We start from the raw sequence: 22,342 nt of genomic DNA, 5'->3' as shown, positions 1-22,342 counted from the left end.
TGTGTAATTTGCAAATATTTTCTTACGTACTGTAACTTATCTCCCCTCTCCCTTACTGGAGAGATAGAAAATATATTTAAAAAAATTTTTTTTAAGTTTATTTATTTGAGAGAAACAGCATAAGTAGGGGAGGGGCAGAGAGAGGGAGAGAAATAGAATCTCAAGCAAGCTCTGTGCTGCTGGCACAGAGCCTGACATAGGGCTTGAACTCGTGAAACCATGAGATCGTGACCTGAGCCCAAACCAAGAGTTGGACATTTAATCGACTGAGCCACCCAGGTGCCCTGAAAAAAATATTTTTTAATGCTTATTTTATTTATTTTGAGAGAGAGAGAGAGAGAGCGGGCACACCTGTATGCCAGTTCTTGGGGGAAGGGCAGAGAAAGAAGGAGAGAGAGAGAATCCCAAACAGGCTCTGTTTGGGATTGATCCCATGAACTGTGAGATCATGACCTGAGCTGATACCAAGAATTGGACCCTTAACTGACTGAGCCACCCAGGTGCCCAGAGATAGAAAATATATTAATGGAAATGCAATATGAAAATACAATTTTGTTTTGTTTTTAGCCCTCTGTTAGCAATGAAAGGGACCTGTATAATAAGTTGAATATACCAACCAGATTGAAGAGACAATATTTAAACTTTCTAAGGGGGGGTGCCTGGGTGGCTCAGTTGGTTAAGCATCTGACTTGGACTCAGGTCATGATCTCAGTTTGTGAGTTCGAGCCCCATGTCGGGCTCTGTGCTGACAGCATAGATCCTGGAGCCCGCTTCGAGTTCTGTGGCTCCCTCTCTCTCTGCCCCTCCCCTGCTCACATTCTGTCTCTCTCTCAAAAAATAAATAAACATTAAAAAAATTACAAAACTTTCTAAGGGAATAAAATATTTTAAATATTTTGCATCACTCATACACATGTAAACCCTAAGGTACAAAACATATTAACATAGCTTATAATGCGAACCTAACATAGCTTATATATGGGAATAAGTTGATTTATTGTTTTATTTTATATATTATTCCCTCACTTTACTCAGGTCTCTGAACAAATGTCACCTCTTCATAGAGGTCTTGGAAGGTTTTTCTATCTGTAGTGTAACCATTGTCACTGTTTATTTCTTCATTTTATTTATTTGACTTCTACCATATACCACTTACGATCATCTGGCACAGTATTATATATTTGATTATTATCCGACTCCACTAAAATGTAAGCTCCATGAGCCTGGGAATTTGTTGTTGTAGCTTGTCTTTTCCTTAATAGTGTATTTTTTTTTTTCATTTGACAAAATACAGAATCCTTTTTAAAAAAAATTTTTAGTGTTTGTTTATTTTTACATACACTGATTTTTATTTTATTTTTTATGTTATTTTAATTAATTAATTAGTTTTTTCTTTAATTTTAATTTTTTTATAATTTACATACAAATTAGTTAGCATATAGTGCAACAATGATTTCAGGAGTAGATTCCTTAATGCCGCTTACCCATTTAGCCCACCCGCCCTCCCACAACCCCCCCAGCAACCCTGTTTGTTCTCTATATTTAAGAGTCTCCTATGTCTTGTCCCCTTCCCTGTTTTTATATTATTTTTCTTCCCTTCCCTTATGTTCATCTGTTTTATGTCTTAAATTCCTCATATGAGTGAAGTCATATGGTATTTGTCTTTGTGACTGACTAGTTTCCCTTAGCATAATACCATCTGAGTTCTATCCACGTAGTTGCAAATGGCAAGGTTTCATCCTATTTGATTGCCGAGTAATACTCCATTGTATAGATATACCACATCTTCTTTATCCGTTCATCCATCAATGGACAGTTGAAGAAGCCCTGCCTTTTATTCTGAGATTACGTTTTTCCTATTTCCTACTTTTTTGGTGTTAAAATTGCCTTTCATGAAATAGTAATGATAGTAGATAGCAGTTTATTTTAATGTCCTGAATGGCATAATCCAAAGATGACCACCCTATGGGAACCCCCAAAATTGCTTTTGAAATATTACTGAGTGAAGGAATCCAGGATCTGGTAACCACTTACCATTTCAGAGGGCCATGTGACCCCAATTCCTCAGAGGTGTGGGAGGCTGCAGAAAGAGCCTCACCTCGACAGTAGTGGTAAAACATCAAACAGTACAAGACGTAAAATGCCAGGATTTGGGCTTTGCCATTCATAAATTCATATAGAAAGAAAAGTACCATTGCTACTTGATGCCCCTTACCCATTTAGCCCACCCCTCCTCCCACAACCCCTCCAGTAATCCTGTTTATTCTCCATATTTAAGAGTCTCTTATGTTTTGTCCCCCTTCTGTTTTTATATTATTTTTGTTTCCCTCCCCTTATGTTCATCTGTTTTGTCTTTTAAAGTCCTTATATGAGTGAACTCATATATTTGTCTTTCTCTGACTAATTTCGCTTAGCATAATACACTCCAATTCCATCCACGTAGTTGCAAATGGTAAGATTTCATTCTTTTTGATTGCTGAGTAGTACTCCATTGTGTATATGTACATGTATGTACATACATACTGCATCTTTATCCGTTCATTGGTCGATGGACATTTGGGCTTCTTCCATACTTTTGTTATTGTTGATAGTGGTGCTGTAAACCTTGGGGTGCATGTGCCCCTTCGAAACAGTACACCTGTATCCCTTGGATAGATAACTAGTAGTGCAATTGCTGGGTTTTAGGGTAGTTCTATTTTTCATTTTTTGAGGAGCCTCCATATGTTTTCCAGAGTCGCTGTACCAGTTTGCATTCTCACCAGCAGTGCAAAAGAGTTCCCCTTTCTCCGCATTCTTGCCTGAGTTGTTAATGTTAGTCATCCTGACAGGTGTGAGGTGGTATCTCATTGTGGTTTTGATTTGTATTTCCCTGATGATGAGTGAGGTTGAGTATTTTTTCATGTGTCGGTCGGCCATCTGGATGTCTTCTTTGGAGAAGTGTCCATTCATGTCTTTTGCCCATTTCTTCACTGGATTATTTGGGTTTTTTTGGGTGTTGAGTTTGATAAGTTCTTTATAGATTTTGGATACTAACCTTTTATCTGATATGTCATTTGCAAATATCTTCTCCCATTCTGTCGGTTGCCTTTAATTTTGCTGATTGTTTCCTTCGCTGTGTAGAAGCTTTTTATTTTGATGAGGTCCCAGTAGCTCATTTTTGCTTTTGTTTCCCTTGCCTTTGGAGACGTGTTGAGTAAGAAGTTGCTGTGGCCAAGGTCAAAGAGGTTGTTGCCTGCTTTCTCCTTGAGGATTTTGATGGCTTCCTGTCTTACATTTAGGTCTTTCATCCATTTTGAGTTTATTTTTTGTGTATGGTGTAAGAAAGTGGTCCAGGTTCATTTTTCTGCTTGTCGCTGTCCAGTTTTCTCAGCACCACTTGCTGTAGAGACTGTCTTTATTCCATTGGAGATTCTTTCCTGCTTTGTCAAAGATTAGTTGGCCATACATTTGTGGGTCCATTTCTGGGTTCTCTATTCTGTTCCATTGATCTGAGTGTCTGTTTTTGTGCCAGACAGTGTCTTTTGAAGAGCAGAAACCATAAACTTTGATGGGATCTAATTTATCAACCTGTTTAATCAATTGTGTTTTAGGTGTGGAAACCAGGAGATTTTTACTAACTCAAGAGCTCTCAAAGATTTTCCCTTAGGGGGCCTGGGTGGCTCAGTCGGTTAAGCATCTGACTTCAGCTCATGTCATGATCTCACAGTGTGTGAGGTTGAGCCTCGCATAGGCCTGGAGCCTGCTTCGGATTCTGTGTCTCCCTCTCTCTCTGTTCCTCCCCTGCTTGCACTCTGTCTCTGTCTCTCTCAAAAATAAACATTAACATTTTTTTAATATAAAAAATCCCCTGCTTATGCTCTGTCTCTGTCTCAAAAATAAATAAAAACATTAAAAAAAAGATTTTCCCTTACGTTTTCTTCTAAAAGTTTAAGAGTTTCAGGTTTTACATTTAGGTCTATCATTCATTATGAATTACTTTTTTTAAAAGCAAACTCTGTGCCAAAAATGGGGCTCGAAGTCATGACCCTAAGATCAAGAGTTCATGCTCTACTGACTGAGCCAGCCAAGCACCCCTTGCATTAATTTTCATATTAATTTTTATATATCCTGCCAGGCACCTGATTACACTGGCTAGAATAGAACCTTCAGTACAATGTTGAGTGGTGACAGCATACATCTCTTTTGTCTGATCTTAGGGAGAAAACATTCAGTCTTTCGCCATTAATATTATGTTAGCCGTAGGTTTTTGGTAAATGCACTTTATCATACTAAAGAAGTTCCCTTTTATACCTAATTTGCTGAGATTTATTTTTTTTAAATCAGGAAAACATGTTGGATTTCGTCTTGTACTTGTTTGCTCTGTATTGAGATGATATATTGTTTTTCTGTTACATTGATTTAAATTTTTCTTTAATTTTTTTTTTTTTTGAGAGAGAGAGTGCGTGCACGAGCAAGTGGGGGAGGGTCAGAGAGAGAGGGAGACACAGAATCTGAAACAGGCTCCAGGCTCTGAGCTGTCAGCCCAGAGCCCGACGTTGGGCTCAAAGTCACCAACCATGAGATGATGCATGAGCCAAAGTCTGGTGCTTAACTGACTGAGCCACCCAGGCACCTCTCATTGACTGATTTTAGAATGATAAATGATCCCAGGGTGACTGGGTAGCTCAGTCGGTTAAATGTCTGACTTAGGCTAGGGTCATGATCTCTCCCACATTGGGTTCTGATCTGGCAGTACAGAGTCTGCTTGGGTTCTCTCTGTCTCCTCTCTCTCTGACCCTACCCCACTCATGCTTTCTCTCTCTCTCAAAATAAATAAATTAAGTAAAAAAAGAAAAGAAAGATAAGTCATCCTGTGTTCTTGGACCCAACACCACTTGGTCGTGATGTATTATTTTAATATGTTGATGGATTTGATTTTTATTTCTGTGTACATATGTCAGTAATAATGTCCCCACTTTCATCTGATTCTAGTTATTTGAATCTTATCTCTTTATTTCCTAGTCATTGTAGGTAAAGGTTTGTCAATTTTGTTGGTCATTTCAAAGAACCAACTTTTGTTCTCATTGATCTTTCTGCTGGGCTTGGGTTTAGTTAATTTACCTTTTTTTTTTTGTCTTGTCTCTCTCTTTTAATTCCTCAAGACATAGGTTATTGATTTGAGATTTTTTTCCCCTCTTTTTTGTTTTATTTTTTTTAAGTTTATTTATTTTTATCATAAGTGGGGAAGACGCAGAGAAAGGGAGAGAGAGAATCCCAAGCAGGCTCTGAGTTGTCAGCACAGAGCCAGTTGCAGGGTTTGAACTCACAAACCATGAGATCATGTCCTAAGCTGAAATCTGGAGCCAGATGCTTAACTGACTGAGCCACCCAGGTGCCTCTTTATTTTTTATTTGAGAGAGAGAGCGAGTGTGCACGAGCGCACACACACACATTTTCCTTGTGATTTCTTCTCTGATCCATTGGTTGTTTGAAAGAGTGTTGTTTAATTTCTGTGTATTTGTGAGTCATAAGGTTTTTCATCCTGTTGCTGATTTCCAGCTTCATTCCATTGTGGTAGTAGAAGACATTTATGATTGCATTTTTTGTCAGTTTTTAAACATGTATTGATACTAGCTTTGTGATTGAGCACTTGAGAAGAACGTGTACTCTGTTGTTAGGTGGAGTGGCCTATACACATGTTAGGTGTAGTTAGTCTATAGTGTTGTTGTAGACCTGAATATCCTTATCAGTAGTTAAGTCTTCAACAGTTATTGTAGCACTATCTGTTTCCTCCTTCACTTTTATCAATGTTTGCTCCATGTATTTTGGAGCTCTATTGTTGGGTGCATATGTTTGTAATTGCTGTTATCTTTTTGGCAAATTGACCTTTTTATCAATTATACATAGTGATTCTTTGATCCGAAGTATACTTTGTTTAATGTTAATATACCCACTCGAGCTTCTTTTTAATTGGAGTTCTTAGGCATTTTGAATGTAGTGCAATTTTTAAAAATATAGTTAAGTAAAATTCTACCACCTTGCTATTTTGTCCTGTTTGTCCTGTTTTTTTTTTTTTTTTTTTGCTTGTTTCCTTTTGTTCTTTTTAACTCTTATTTTAGGTTGATTATTTTTTTGTTTTTATTTTATGTCTTTTGTTGCCTTACTGGCCATAACTCTGTGTAATTTTGGTGATTGCTTTAGGGTGTATAGTATGCATGTTTACTTTGTCACAGTCTGCTTTCAAGTGCTACTGTACTACTTCTTGTACACTATAAGAATCTTACAATAGTATATTTTTATTTTCCCCCTACCCACCTTTGGGCTATTGATGTCCTACATTTTACTTCTAGTTATATAATAAACTTCACAATACTTTGTTACTACTGTTGCTTTAAACAGGTGTCTTTTAAACAGATTTAACATAGGAATGGGGTGCCTGGGTGGCACAGTTGGTTAAGCATCTGACTCTTGATTTTGGCTCAGGTCATGATCTCACAGTTTGTGAGTTTGAGCCCCACATTGGGCTCTGTGCTGATGGCGTAGAGTCTGCTTGGGATTCTGTCTCTCCTTCTCTCTGCCCCTCCCCTGCTTGTGCTTACCCTGTCTTTTTTTCTCTCTCTCTCTCTCTCCTCTCTCTCTCTCTCTCTCTCTCTCTCTCTAAATAAATAAATAAATAAATAAATAAATAAATAAAAAGATTTAACATAGAAAAAAAATCTTTTATAATTATTCTGTGTAGATTGATTTCCATCTGGTATTATTTTCCTCTTGCCTGGACTTCTATAAATTATTTATTTATTTCTTTAGTTGGCTGGTGATGAATTCTTTCAGCTTTCATGTGTCTGAAAAAGTTTATTTCAGAAAGATATTTTTGCCAGGTATAGAATTCTAGGTTGATACTTCTTTCAGTGCTTTAAAGGTATTTCTTCACTTTCCTCTGGCTTCACTGTTTCAGATGAGAAATCTTTTTTCTTCTTTATGAATGTGTTTTTGGGGTGCTTGGGTGGCTCTGTTAGTTGAGCATCCAACTTCAGCTCAGGTCCTGATCTCACGGTTCATGAGTTTGAACCCCATATTGGGATTGCTGCTGTCAGTGGAGAGCCCTCTTTGGATCCTCTACCCCCCGCCCCTCCCTGATCACATTCTCTTTCTCAAAAACGAATAAACATTTATTAAAAAAACAAAATAATGTGTTTATTTCCTCCCTAGCTCCTTTTTAATATTTTCTCTTTATCACTATTTAAAGAATTTGGTTTTGATGTGCTTTGATGTAATTTTAATGTTTCTTGTGCTTGGGGTTTGCTGAGTTTTCTTGAATGTATGGATTTATGGTTTATATCAAATTTGGAAATTCTTTATCTGTTTCTTTAATTTTTTTTTTTCTCTTTTTGTCCTTTCTCTTTTCCTTTGTGGACTCCAATTACACATATGTCAAGGTGCTTGGAACTTGCACAGGTCACTGGTGCTGTTAATTTTTTTTTTTTTTTTGGTCATTTTCTCTCTTTTAGTTTGAATAGGTTCTATTGCTTTTTCTTCAACTTCACTAATGTTTTCTTTCATGTATAACCTGTTCATCCTATGCAGCATGATTTTTATTTATTTATTTATTTATTTATTTATTTATTTATTTATTTTTCAATACATGAAATTTATTGTCAAATTGGTTTCTATACAACACCCAGTGCTCATCCCAAAAGGTGCCCTCCTCAATACCCATCACCCACCCTCCCCTCCCTCCCACCCCCCATCAACCCTCAGTTTGTTCTCAGTTTTTAAGAGTCTCTTATGCTTTGGCTCTCTCCCACTCTAACCTCTTTTTTTTTCCCCCTTCTGCTCCCCCATGGGTTTCTGTTAAGTTCCTCAGGATCCACATAAGAGTGAAAACATATGGTATCTGTCTTTCTCTGTCTTATTTCACTTAGTATAACTCTCCAGTTCCATCCACGTTGCTACAAAGGGCCAGATTTCATTCTTTTCTCATTGCTACGTAGTACTCCATTGTGTATATACACCACAGTTTCTTAACCATTCATCAGTTGATGGACATTTAGGCTTTTTCCACAATTTGGCTATTGTTGAGAGTGCTGCTATAAACATTGGGGTACAAGTGCCCCTATGCATCAGTACTCCTGTATCCCTTGGGTAAATTCCTAGCAGTGCTATTGCTGGGTCATGGGGTAGGTCTATTTTTAATTTTTTGAGGAACCTCCACACTGTTTTCCAGAGTGGCTGCACCAATTTGCATTCCCACCAACAGTGCAAGAGGGTTCCCGTTTCTCCACATCCTCTCCAGCATCTATAGTCTCCTGATTTGTTCATTTTGGCCACTCTGACTGGTGTGAGGTGATATCTGAGTGTGGTTTTGATTTGTATTTCCCTGATGAGGAGCGACGTTGAGCATCTTTTCATGTGCCTGTTGGCCATCTGGATGTCTTCTTTAGAGAAGTGTCTATTCATGTTTTCTGCCCATTTCTTCACTGGGTTATTTGTTTTTTGGGTGTGGAGTTTGGTGAGCTCTTTATGGATTTTGGATACTAGCCCTTTGTCCAATATGTCATTTGCAAATATCTTTTCCCATTTTGTTGGTTGCTTTTTAGTTTTGTTGGTTGTTTCCTTTGCTGTGCAGAAACTTTTTATCTTCATAAGGTCCCAGTAGTTCATTTTTGCTTTTAATTCCCTTGCCTTTGGGGATGTGCCAAGTAAGAAATTGCTACGACTGAGGTCAGAGAGGTCTTTTCCTGCTTTCTCCTCTAGGGTTTTGATGGTTTCCTGTCTCACATTCAGGTCCTTCATCCATTTTGAGTTTATTTTTGTGAATGGTGTGAGAAAGTGGTCTAGTTTCAATCTTCTGCATGTTGCTGTTCAGTTCTCCCAGCACCATTTGTTAAAGAGACTTTTTTCCATTGGATGTTCTTTCCTGCTTTGTCAAAGATTAGTTGGCCATAAGTTTGTGGGTCTAGTTCTGGGGTTTCTATTCTGTTCCATTGGTCTATGTGTCTGTTTTTGTGCCAATACCATTGCAGCATGATTTAAAAAAATTTTTTTCTTTTAAGATTTTATTTTTAAATAAACACAACCCCAAGATCAAGAGTCCCATGCTTCTCCAACTAAGCCAGCCAGCCACCCCTCCAGCATGTTTTTCATCTCAGATAATTGTAGTTGTCATTTTTAAATGTTTGTACTAATTTTATCATCTGTGTCATTTATGCAATTGATGGATTTCTCTCCTCATTATGGGTCATATTGTCCTATTTCTTTGAATGCTAATAATTTTTTTTTAATTTTTTTAAATGTTTATTTATTTTTGAGACAGAGACAGAGCATGAGCAGGGAAGGGTCAGAGAGAGAGGGAGACACAGAATGTGAAGCAGGCTCCAGGCTCTGAGCTGTCAGCACAGAGCCCGATGCGGGGCTCAAACTCACGGACTGTGAGATCATGACCTGAGCCGAAGTCGGATGCTTAACCGACTGAGCCACCCAGGCGCCCCGAATGCTAATAATTTTTGATTGAATGTCAGAATATAAATTTTACCTTGTTGGGTGCTGGATATTTTTGTATTCTTATGAATATGTTTAAACTTTGTTTTTTTGGCATGGTTGAGGTACTTGGAAGCAGTTTGGTCCTTTCAGGTCTTTTAACTTTTGCTAGGCAGGATGAAAACAATGTTTAGTCTCGATGATTTTGCCCCACACAAACCCTTCCAACTGTACTCTACTCAGTACTGTGTTAGTGATGAGGTTTTTCATTCTGGCTACTTGGGATGGGAACTCTTCCCAACCTGCATGAGCTTCAGAGATTGTTTCCTTTTAACTCTGGTTGGTTCTTTTTGCAGGCTTCAAATGGGTTTCCTCACCCATGTGTACTAATCATTAATACAAATGAAGATTAGAGAGCTCACCTTCTGCAAATCTCCCTAATTTAAAAAGAAAAAATGTTAAGAAGTAGCCTTTTGTGAATATTGAGATTTTTAAAAATTGGAATTTCCTTAAGACCTCAACAATTTAAAAAAACCTCAACAATAAACAAATTTTATTTCCCTTGCTTTATTGGATGGACCATAATTACAGTTGAAGTCTTGTTTTAATGCATGACTATTCTGATTTCTCTTAATTTACCATAGAATACAAATTTCATATCTGAGTGTTAAATACATGTAAGTTATATTTCTGGTCCTCTTCCCAATCTCTATTCCAGAAATCATTGATGTTTCATCATAATTCTCACTTCTAAATTGCTCCCTTTTTGGTCCACAAAATGGTCCGGATTTGTTACATGAATCTTTTTTTATTAAAAGAAAAAATCCTTATAGTATGTCTAGATTTAATTATAATAGTCTAACAAATAACTTCCTCTCAAGTTAATTTTAAACTTTAATAAGGTTTTAACTAGAGGGGCACCTGGGTGGCTCAGTCGGTTAAATATCTGACTCTTGATTTCGTCTCAGGTCATGGTCTCATGGTTCGTTCATTCAAGGCCTACGTCAGGCTCTGCACTGACAGTACAGAGTCTGCTTGGGATTCTTTCTCCTCTCTCTGCACCTCCCCCTCTCTCTCTCATGCTCATGCCCTCTCTCTCTTGCTCTCTCATAATAAATAAAGAAAAAAGATTTTAACTAGAATCTTTTGTACATACCAGTACTGTTGTTCTGTAAACAGTGTTTGGAAATCATGGTTACTTTAAAAACTTACAGACCTAAATATATATTCAAAAGAATTGGAGACTGCTACATAAATATATTGTACATACCTGTTCATAGCAGCACTATTCACAGTAGCCAAAAGGTGGACATAGTCCAGACATCCATCAATTGTGATGAATTGTGATAAATACGTACAATGGAAACTTGGTACAATATGGATGAAATGAGAAATATTGTTAAATGACAGAAGTCAGACACAATAGGTTACATGTTACATGATTCCATTTATATGAAATATCCAGAATAGATAAATCTGTTGAGACAGAACCCAGATTGGTGGTTGCCATGTTGAGGGCTAAGGGGGATGAGGGAGAAACTGCTTAAAGTGTAAGGGGTTTTACTTTGGAGTGATGGAAATATTTTGGAACTAGATAGAGGTAGAAATTGCACAATGTTATGAATATGCCATTGACTTATTTTTTATTTTTTGACTTTATTTATTTAAAAGATTTTATTTTTAAGTAATCTCTACACCCAAAGTGGTGTTTGAATTTTTTTTTTAATGTTTATTTATTTTTGAGGCAGAGACAGAGCATGAACGGGGGGGAGTGTCAGAGAGAGAGGGAGACACAGAATCGGAAGCAGGCTCCAGGCTCTGAGCTGTCAGCACAGAGCCCAACACGGGGCTCGAACTCATGGACCATGAGATCATGACCTGAGCCGAAGTCGGACGCTTAACCGACTGAGCCACCCAGGCACCCCCCAAAGTGGTGTTTGAACTCACAATCCTGATATCAAGAGTCACATGCTCTTCCAATTGAGCCAGCCAGGTGCCCCTGACTTATTTACTTTAAAATGGTTTAACTTTTTTGAATTTCACCTCAATGAATTATTTAAAAAAAAAAAAAACCTACAAAATATAAAAATTGACTTAATGTCGTAAGTGACATCAAGAGTTGGGTGCTGAACTGACTGAGCCACCCAGGCACTTCTGTGGCACTCCTTTTTTTTTTTTTTTCTCTAAATATTTTATTTTGAGGGCACCTTGGTGATTCAGTCGGTTGACTGGCTCTAGATTTCAGTTCAGGTCATGATCCCAGGGTTGTGGGATTGAGCCCTGTGTTGGGCTCCACATTGAGTGTGGTGCCCTCTTGAGATTCTCTCTCTCCCTCTCCCTCAGTCCCTCTTCCCCACACACTCTCTCTCTCTCTCTCTCTCTCAAAAAAAACCAAAAAAACAAAAAAACAAACAAACAAAAAAAGATTTAATCTCTACACCCTACCTTGGGTTCAAATTTACAGCCCTGAGATCAAAAGTTGCATGTTCCAGGGTGCCTGGGTGGCTCCCAGTTCGAGAGAGTTCAAGATCCTGCATCAGGCTCTGTGTTGACAGCTCAGAGCCTGGAGCCTGCTTCTGATTTTGTGTCTCCCTCTCTGCCCATCCCCTGCTTGTACTCACGCTCTCTCTCTTTCAAAAAAATAAACATTAAAAAAATTAAAATAAAACTTGTATGTTGCACTGAGCCAGCCAGGCTCCCCATGCTCACCTTATTTTAGATGTTTATTCTAATAGGTGAAATGCTTTAGTTTTTTTTTTTTTTTTTCTAGTCCATAGTCTTTAATACCAGCTGAAAGATAATTGTAGAAAAATTTAAAAGCATGATATAATTAGGAATCAGACATTCATTACTTGCAATTCTACCCCCATTGATTGAGCTTAGTGTGTTGATTAGAATTAAAGAGTTGCTGGGGTGCGTGAGTGGCTCAGTGGGCTGAGTGTCTGGCTCTTGATCTCAGCATAGGTCATGATCTCACAGTTTAGGTTTGACCCCCATGTTGGGCTCCACCCTGACAGCAAGGAGCCTACTTAGGATTCTCTTCCTCTCTCTCTCTCTCTCTCTCTCTCTGTCTCTGCCTCTGCCTTTCTGTCTCTGTCTCTCGGCCCCTCCCCTGCTCTTGCACACACAAGAGTGTGACCACATGCACTCTCTCAAAAATAAACATTAAAAAAAAGAGAAAGAGTTGCTTACTTTACATATTTTGAAACCTATATTAACTGAAAATTAATATATTTTCACAAATCTGTTGTCTAGGTCTCTTCTAGAATCTAGGATTGAAGTTTTTATTGGCAGTCATGCTTAATTATTTGGAATATGATCTGTCTGGATAGAAATTACCATATGAAATTATTTTTGTAAATTGACATAGTTTAGAAGGGTAAGTATAATTTTTCAGTATATTTACCATATTCGGTATATTTAAGTAGATAATTATATCAGTAAATTTGCAATCTAAAGTTTTTCTGATTTTTTTAAAAAATCAGATAACAGTAAATAGATACCAACATTAAGCTACTAAACTACTGATTTTCTTTTCTAGAATTCAGCATACAATTGAAATAAAATGTCAACCTCCTGGAGTGATCGGTTACAGAATGCAGCGGATATGCCTGCTAACATGGATAAGCATGCCCTGAAAAAGTATCGGAGAGAAGCCTATCATCGGTAAGTATTTTGTCTGTTTAATCCTCAAAACAGCTCTGTAAAGTGGGCACACATTGTCCTCATTTTACAGATGATGAAATTAATGTGTAGAGAAGTTAGGCAATTTACATAGATTATAAGGCCAGTTTATGGTTCAAACCTAGTCTAGAATCTAGATTTTTAAGCACTAGTACACCATACTGCTGCTGCTGTGTTTTAATATATCTACTAATAAAAGTCCTTAACTGAAGAAAGTCTTCAGCTGCTGGAGAATTGTACCTTAGTTAACATTTTTTAAATTTCTTTAAGAGAGAGAGAGAGGGAGAGAGAGGGAACACGCAGGAGGGAACATGCAGGAGAGGGCAAGAAAGGGAGACACAGAATCTGAAGCAGGCTCCAGGCTCCAAGCTGTCAGCACAGAGCAGGACGCGGGGCTAAAACCCATGAACCGTGAGATCATGACCTGAGCTGAACTCTGATGCTCAACTGACTGCCTGAGCCACCCAGGCGCTCTGTACCTTAGTTAATAAGAGTGAAATTCTTGGGGTGCCTGGGTGACTTAGTAACCAACTAAGAGCCTCCGACTTTGGCTCAGATCATGATCTTACGGTGAGTTCGAGCCCTGCATTGGGCTCTCTGCTTTCAGTGTGGAGCCCACTTTGGATTCTCTGTTGCCCTCTCTGCCCCTTTTCTGCTTGTGTGCATGCTCTCTCTGTCTCAAAAGTAAGTAAAACCATTTAAAAATAAGAATGAAATTCTTATTTGACATTTGCTGCAAACTGATTATAGTTTTTAAATAAATTTTTTGAAATTGTGTCTCCTGGCTACTGTGTATTAGATTGAATGTGGTAATGCTGAGTATTAGCAACATTTATTATCTTAAGACTAATATTTTCTCTAAATCCTTTTTAAAATCCTTTAAAAGTTTAAAATGTAAATATTTTTATATGCCACTCTTAATGGAGTCAATTAAATGGCTGTTTCTCCCTAAACCTTCAGTAGCCAAAATACGTAGAAGTTAAGTACTGCGTTTAGAAATCATTTGTTTTTAGACAGAAATTAGAAGTTTACATTTTCCATAAATTAATAAGATACAAAGTCCTGGTCCCTACTAGAACTATCTGGCTTCCCATCTTGGGTAAAAGGTATAAGTAGAAAGAAATGCTGGTGTACTGGTAGTGCTAAAAAGTTGTATGGGAACTCCAGGAACCGACAACAACTCATAATTACTCATTTGTTTCTAGGTTGGAGCAAAGAGGAAATATACAGGTGTTTTATACTTGTTCAGTTATTTGCTTAGTGTTTATGCTGCATACATTTGGTTATGATGTAACTAACATGTTTGTCAGTAGAAACAGGGGCTAGAATTGTGCAATGAAGAGAGATCATCGAGTAAACATCACATGTCCTAATTGTATGTAGTATGTCATATATAGCCTGAGTGCTTCTGACTCATTTAGAATGATATTTCCTGTAAGATTGTAGATTGGCTCTGCACCCTATAGTCTTCATATAGTAGAGTACAATCTGAAATAATAGAAACAGGAGAAAAACATCTTCAAGGATTTGAATTTTTAGATCACTTAAAACATTTTTTTTCCTTTTTATTGTGGTAAAGTGTACACATCATATAGTTTACGTCTTCACTGTTTTAAGCATATGGTTTGGTGGTTTTAAGTACATTCATACTGTTGTGCAGCCATCACCAGTATCCATCCCTCTAACTTCATTTTGTAAAATTGATACTAATTAAACAGTAACTCCCCTTTCCTTCTCCAGCCCCTGGCAATCACCATTATACTGTCTGTCTTTATAATTTTGATAACTCCAAGTATTCATATAAGTACAATCATACATTATGTCTTTTCATGACAGACTTATTTCAGTTAGCGTAGTGTTATCAAGGTTTATCCAAATTGTCGTATATTGCAGATTTTCCTTTTAATGTAGAATTTGGGTTCTTGAATTTTTGCAAGTATTTGTTTTTGTTAATTAAACATTTTTAATGGAAATCATTTAAAAGGAATTTATTTTAGTTTTCTAGTTAAATAAGTTTGTAGAATATTCTGTTTCTAGGGCTTTTTATTAAAGACATTTATTGGAGTTGGTAATTTATCACTGGTTGAATTAGGTAGACTCTGATGATTATTTATCATAAACTATACACTGTATGTGATGCTTCAGAATTCCCTTTTTAGAAGAAGCTAAATATTTTTAGTTAAGTAAATAGACATCTAACTTCGGGCTTTTTTCTTGCTAACATTAGTCTTAAAAATGATGGTCATGAGTCATTTTTAAGAAACTGGCCTTCAGAATGTATGACTATTGTACGTCTTTCATTTCCTTATTATGGTTATTGAGTCTTCTAGGCTGAAGATAATTATCAAGCCAAACCCTTCATTGGAATAGTTTTGCTATATGGTCAGAAGATAGGCTGAGTTGCTCAGATGTTACAGTGGCTTGAAGGAGGCAAGTTAGACAACTACCTCTTAGGTAGTTCTTGTTTAACACTGAGAATCTGATAGTGATCAGTATAGATCACAATTTGTATCTATCAAATCCAAGAATGGAACAATTAGATTTTGCATCTTCTCTCGACGTTGACTGTGCCCAGGGTGCTGAAATCAGGTATTTGTTTCTTTCCTTTTAAATTTTGATGATTATAGTACAGAAGAATTTCTGTAAGTAAGTTGGTTCTTTATGAATACAGCTTATGAATTCAGCAGTGGTTTTATCATGTTGAACTGAGGTCTGATAAACAATTGGGCCTGTGAATTTTTGGTTAAGCAGTCTTTTGCCTTATTTTAAAAGACATTGTAATCACTTTGTCTTTAAGTTCTTTATATTTTTCCAAAATGATTTTTTAAGTTGAAATTTAGGCCTCCAAAGCCATTCCAGTGCTTATTTAAACCTCTCTAATTTCTTCTCTACTCAGAGTTAAATTATTATATATGTTTAAGGAGTAAAAAGGTATTTGTGTACCTATATAAAATTATTTTGTAGTATTTGTAGCTTGGCACACTGGTAGAATTAGAAGTGTTTATGATTTTTTTTTAACTGCAAGTTAAAAACAAGTATCAGGTTTTATACAGAGAGAGAGACTGCCATGTTGATAAATTTTAATTTCTTTCTCACTTAACCACTTAGTAGATATCACATGAATGTCATTCAGCTTTTTAGTTGTATCGTTGATTAAGCTGAATTAACCTGTCATTTTAGTATGGGTTTTAATAGTCAAATGGACAAGTTGATAAGATTTCAGTAGCCATCTTATGAATTGAAAATCACATGGAAGAGATAGGTCCTCAGAAATGTCAAGCAGCTGTGTTCCTTAAGTAATATACAGATGGCATATATCTTGTCAGAATAAGAAGAGTGAGGTCGAGTTATCAGAACTGTGTTAAACTTTTTTTGTTAGTATATCATTCTAATGCTTTGAATAGTGTTTCATATTCCTAGGGAATGGCAGATAAGGATTCAGGGTCTGGGAAGGGTTTTTTTCACCCTATTTTTTTGCCTAAAATATTAGCTCTGAAGAATCCTATTCAACAATAAAAAAGAATGAACTATCAATACACACAACTTTGCTGTATCAAGAAAATTATGCTGAGTTAATAAAGCCAATCTCAAAAGTTTGCCTAGTACATGATTCCATCTCTATAACATTCGTGAAATGACAAAATTATGGAGATTAAGAACAGTAGTGTTGCAAGGGGTTAGGGATTGGGGTAAGTGAAGGGAGGTGAGCATAGCTGTAAAAAAATAACACAGGGAATCCTTATGATTGGAACTGTTTTGTGTCTTGACTTCAGTGATGATTACATGAAGCTACATACACATGAATGCATGTAAAGCTGGTGAAATCTGGATAAAGTTGGTGAATTGTATCGATATCAGTTCCCTGGTTGTGATATTGTACTGTATTTATGCAGGATCTTCTCCTTGGTGGAAACTAGGTGAACGATATAGAGGAATCTTTCCATGTTATTTCTTGCTACTGCATATGAATCTAGAATTATCTCAGCGTGAAAAGTTTAAAAAATTTCAGTGACCTACCTTTTTTTTTTTTTTACATCATAGGTATTCCTGGTCTCTTCTAAGTTCTCTTCGTAATGTGTGGTGATCCTACTTTATGGAATACAGATTCTCTAAACTTTATTGTTCAAAAAAAGATACTGGATCCTAAAACATTCTCAGTTTGTTTCTCTGCTTCCGTTCCCTTTATGCTTCTTCCAAAAACCTACCTAAAAGTAAAATAGAAAAGTGGTGGTGGCAGTGGCAAGGAAGAGAGAGAATAAGAGATAGCAGATCTTTGATTTAATGAAATCCATAGAAAGAAACTCCGTTTGAAGACATGTTACTCATATTTAGATAGCATATTTCACCTTCAAGGACTCTTGTGTATGACTTCTTTTATTCAAAGTAATGTTTGAGAGATAGATTCATCTATATTTTTGTGTGTATCAGAAATTTGTTCTTTTTTATTATTATGTTGCCTTCCATTGTTATCAGTATACAACAGTTTGTTCATCTATTTTCTGTTTATGGACCTTAGAGCTTTTTGGTTTTTAGCTATTAAGTATAAGGCTGCTACGGACTGAGAAAATATTTGTAAATCACGCATCTGTTAAAGATTTCTTTCCAGAATATATAAAGAACTTAAAAATTCAACCCAATGAGGAAATGGGCAAAAGACTGATTCTTCACTACCGAGGATATATGGATGGCATAAAAACAAAATAGCCATTAGCTCTAACAGTTTGTTTGTTTTGTGGATTTTTTAGTGATTCTACATATAAGATCATGTCATCTGCAGATAAGGATAGATTTACTTCTCTTCCAATTTGGAGGCCTTTTTTCTTGCCTAATTTTGGCTATCATGTCCAGTACAGTGCTGTATAGGACTAGTAAGAGTAAACATCCCTTTTCTTTTGCCTCACCTTAGGAAGAAATCTTGCAATCTCTCATCATTTAGTATGATGTTAGCTGCAGGTTTATCATAGCTGTCCTTTAATCAGGTTATGAAAGTTCCTTTTTATTCCTAGTTTGAAATTCCTTTCTAGTTCTAGTTTGTTGAATGTATTTATCATGAAAGGGTGTTGGATTTTGTCACATGCTTTTTTGTGTCTATTGAAATGATCATGTGGTTTTTGTACTTTGTTGGATTTGGTTTGCTGGTATTTTGTTGAGGATTTTTTTTTTTTTTTTTATCTACATAGGGATATTGTTCTATATTTTCTTTTTCCTGGCTTAGGTATTGAGATGTACTACTGGCTCAACTCTGATGGAAAAATTTGAGAAAGATGGGTGTTAATTTTTATTTGAACATTTGATAGAGTTCACCAGGGAAGCTATAAATTTTCAGCTTTGTTGGACGATTTTTTATTTTTACTTTAAACAGTATTTATTGATATTCACTTTATGAAATACATACAAGGTCATGGATGTAACCAGTTTATACAACCAAAAAAGATTTTGGAAATTCTCTTTCTTAAATTGAAAAACACAAGAACTATGTCAATATTTGGGTATACCAGCATCCATATTCAGCATCAGGACAATGTGCATAACTTAATGTTCACATCTCCTTCTTCTCTCATACTTCGTCTGTCACCCCTCCCCTCCAACTTGCTTAAATACAAAAGGCTTCCATCTATCTTAAGTAGCCAGGGCTACTTGTGTCTGTACACTGTTTTAGCCCAGGACTGAGGTTGCCTGTGCTGTTGGAAGATTTTTTTTTTTTTATTACTGACTTAATTTCTTTACTTATTATTGGTTTGTTCAGATTTTCTATTTCTTCTTGAGTCAGTGTTGGTAGTTTGTGTGTTTCTAGGTATTTGTCCATTTCATCTCTTTTACCTATTATGTGGGCATACAATTGTTTATAGTATTCTCTTCTATTTGTTTTTATTTCTTTAAGGTCAGTAGTAATGTGTCTGCTTTCATTTATGACTTTAGTAATTTGATTCTTTTTTTCTTCATTCTAGCTAAATGTTGTTATATTGTTGAAACCAACCTTTGGTTTCATTTACTTTTCTCCAGTGTTTTTCTGTTTTGTTTTATTTCTGCTCTGATCTTTATCGTTTCCTTCCTTCTGCTTGTTTTTTGAGTATAATTTGCTCTTCCTTTTTGAATTTCTTAAGGTAGAAGCTTGGGTCATTGCTTTGAAATGTTTTCTCTTTTAATAAATGCGTTGTAAAGCTATAAATTTACCTCTTAGTACAGCTTTCACTACATCCCCTAAATTTTGATATGTTGTGTGTTTTTGAGTGATCTCTGAAGTATTTTCTATGTTCTCTTATGATTTCTTTTTGACACATCAGTTATTCAGGAATGTGTTGTTGAATTTCCACGTATTTGTGAATGTCCCACAAACTTTTTGCTATTGATTTGTACCTCATTCTTATATAATCTTCTATATGTAATTGACAAGAAAGCATGTTCTGCTTGTTTTGGGTGGAGTATTCTAGAGATGTCTACCTTTATTTGTCAAAATTATTTTCACTGAGTACACACATTCTTACATATATTTTTGAAATCATGAGTTTGCACTATTCTAATTCCAGTTTTTCCCAATAAGGTTCTTTCTTTTTTTTTTTTTAATTTTAGTTTTAAGTAATCTCTACACCCAGCAGAGGGCTTGGGCCTGCAACCGTGTGATCAGGAGTTAGACACTCTACTGACTGAGCCACCCAGGTGCCCCCTTGTTTACTTTGATTTCATGAAAATATCTGTTGTTCTGTAAAGAGAACCCTGAATCTTCACAACATCAACATCTTTACTCATTTGCTCATTCTAATAATACATCTAGAATAGTTTCATAATTGATTTGCTTATACCATAACAAACAAACTTTTAAAAAGTTCAGAATTTGGGGCACCTGGGTGGCTTAGTTAAGTGTCTGACTCTTGATTTCAGCTCACAGTTTGTGAGTTTGAGCCCCACATCAGGCTCTGCACCGTCAGTGTGGAGCCTGCTTGTGACTTGCTCTGTCTCCCTCTCTCTCTACCCCTCCTGCTTGCTCTCTCTCACACTGTCTCAAATAAATAAACTTAAAAAAAATGTTTTAAATAAATAAAAAAAAATAAAAAGTTCAGAATTTGTTGCATTACTTTTGCTTTCTTACTCTACCCTGCCAGTGACTAATAGTATGTAATCAGATGCCTGTTTTTTTAAAGTTATTTGGATTAGTTCTTTTTTGCTCTTTTTCTATACACTATGGTTAGGGTAGTTGTATGCAGTGAAATTAGGTTCATTTGTTTACTTTTTACTTGTATTTTTTTCTTCTTTCCATTCTTACTGATTTAATTGTATTATTTATCATTTAATATAATATATAACGTTATATAATACATCCTGTTTCATAACATCATATGTTATTCAATATACTAGTACTGAGCTTTTAAAGTTAAAATTACACAAAAGGCATACCAGAAGTGTCAGTCTCATATATATTCCTCCTCAATAACTTTGGATATATTTTCTTTCTTTCTTTTTTTTTTAATATTTATTTATTTTTGACAGAGAGAGAGACAGAGCGTGAGTGGGGGAGGGGCAGAGAGAGAGGGAGACACAGAATCTGAAACAGGCTCCAGGCTCTGAGCTGTCAGCACAGAGCCCGATGCGGGGCTCGAACTCACTAACCGTGAGATCATGACCTGAGCTGAAGTTGGACGCTTCAACTGACTGAGCCACCCAGACGCCCCTGGATGTATTTTCTTTACCTTGCTTGGGATTCGTTGGAATTCTTGATTCTATGCTTGTCTTTAATTGGTTTTCTAAATTCTCAGTCATTATCTTTTCATATATTGTCCCTACTCTACTCTCTATCCTCTTCTGAACTCTGATAAACATGTTAGACTTTAGCACTGTGTCCTCTCTTCTCTTTCTTTCTCCTGTATTTTTTATCCTTTTTTCTCTCTGTGTTACATTCTGGAAGGTTTTTCCTGACCTACCTGTCCGTTCACTAATTCTCTTTTTAGTTAGGTATGACCTGAATCTATCACATTTGAAATTCTGGTTTTTATAATTTTTGATAGTTTCATAGTTTCATTTTGGAATCTTGTATCAAGTATGCTATGTTACTTTTTATATTTTCTAGTTCTACAGTAAACATTTAAGCCTTAAAGAACCTTGGTTTAAGAATCAAAAGACCAGAAGTACATTTCTGGCTCTATTTCCAGCCACTTCCTTTCAAGGCTTTTTGTTTATTTTTATTAAAAAATTTTAATGTTTATTTATTTTTGAGAGAGGCAGAGAGAGAGAGAGAATCCGAAACAGGCTTCAAGCTGTCAGCACAGAGCCTGATGCAGGGTTTGAACTCACCAACTGCAAGATCATGACCTGAGCCAAAGTCAGATGCTTAACTGACTGAGCCACCCAGGCGCCCCTCAAGGCTTTTTAAAAGAGAAGTTTAGGGGCACCTGGGTGGCCCAGTTGGATGAGCATCCAACTGTTGATATTGGTTTATGTCATGATCCTGGGTTGTGGGATAGAGCCCCATGTCTGGCTCTGTACTGAGTGTGGAGCCTATTTGGGATTCTCTCTCTCTTCCCCCCAATCCTTCTCCCCCAGGCCCCCCCCCCCTTTCCCTACTTGTGCTCTCACTCTCTCTCTAAAATAAAAAAAAAAAGAAAATTTTAATTGTTAATACATCCATTCAGAAATTAAATTATTTCAGATGTTAAACACAATAATCCCAAATTTTAATCTATTTATTTATTTATTTATTTATTTATTTATTTACTTACTTACTTACTTACTTACTTATTTATTTATTTTTAAACTTTTATTTTTGAAAGAGAGAGAAAGAGAGAGTGCCAGAGAGGGAGGGGCAGAGAAAGAGGGAGACACAGAATCTGAAGCAGGCTCCAGGCTCTGAGCTGTCAACACAGAGCCCGACGCGGGCTTGAACCCACAAACCGTGAGATCATGACCTGAGCTGAAGTCGGATGCTTAACTGACTGAGCCACCCAAGTGCCCCCCAAATTTTAATCTCTTAATTATTTTTTTTAACAGTGTTTAAAATTATTTAGGTGATAGACAAGTAAATTCTGTTTTGTTTTTAATGTTTGTTTATTTTTGAGGAGAGAGAGAGCACAGGGGAGGGGCAGAGAGAGAGAGGGAGACAGAGGATCCAAGTAGGCTCTGAGCTGTCAGCTCAGAGCCCAGTGGGGGGCTCGAACTCATGAACCGTGAGATCATGACTTGAACCAAAGTCAGACACTTAACCTACTTGGCA

At 36.5% G+C, this 22,342-nt stretch overlaps 1 protein-coding gene across 4 annotated transcripts in view; it reads left to right on the top strand.

Moving 5' to 3' along the window:
• Positions 1-22,342, top strand: part of NT5C2 (5'-nucleotidase, cytosolic II) — a 101,361-nt gene that overhangs the window by 13,951 nt on the left and 65,068 nt on the right. For 2 of the 4 annotated variants that reach the window (XM_043597414.1, XM_043597411.1), the window contains exon 2: positions 12,998-13,122. In XM_043597414.1, coding sequence (XP_043453349.1) covers positions 13,022-13,122 — 101 coding nt within the window. In that variant the 5' untranslated portion in view covers positions 12,998-13,021. Of the gene's footprint in view, positions 1-12,997; positions 13,123-15,551; positions 15,730-22,342 lie in introns of those variants that run through there. The other 2 variants (XM_043597412.1, XM_043597410.1) reach the window with 2 other exon arrangements.

This window comes from Prionailurus bengalensis, chromosome D2, assembly GCF_016509475.1.
Source record: "Prionailurus bengalensis isolate Pbe53 chromosome D2, Fcat_Pben_1.1_paternal_pri, whole genome shotgun sequence".
Lineage (NCBI taxonomy): Eukaryota > Metazoa > Chordata > Mammalia > Carnivora > Felidae > Prionailurus > Prionailurus bengalensis.
The sequence above is the reverse complement of the archived record's forward strand: the minus strand, read 5'-3'. Positions and strand labels throughout refer to the sequence as shown.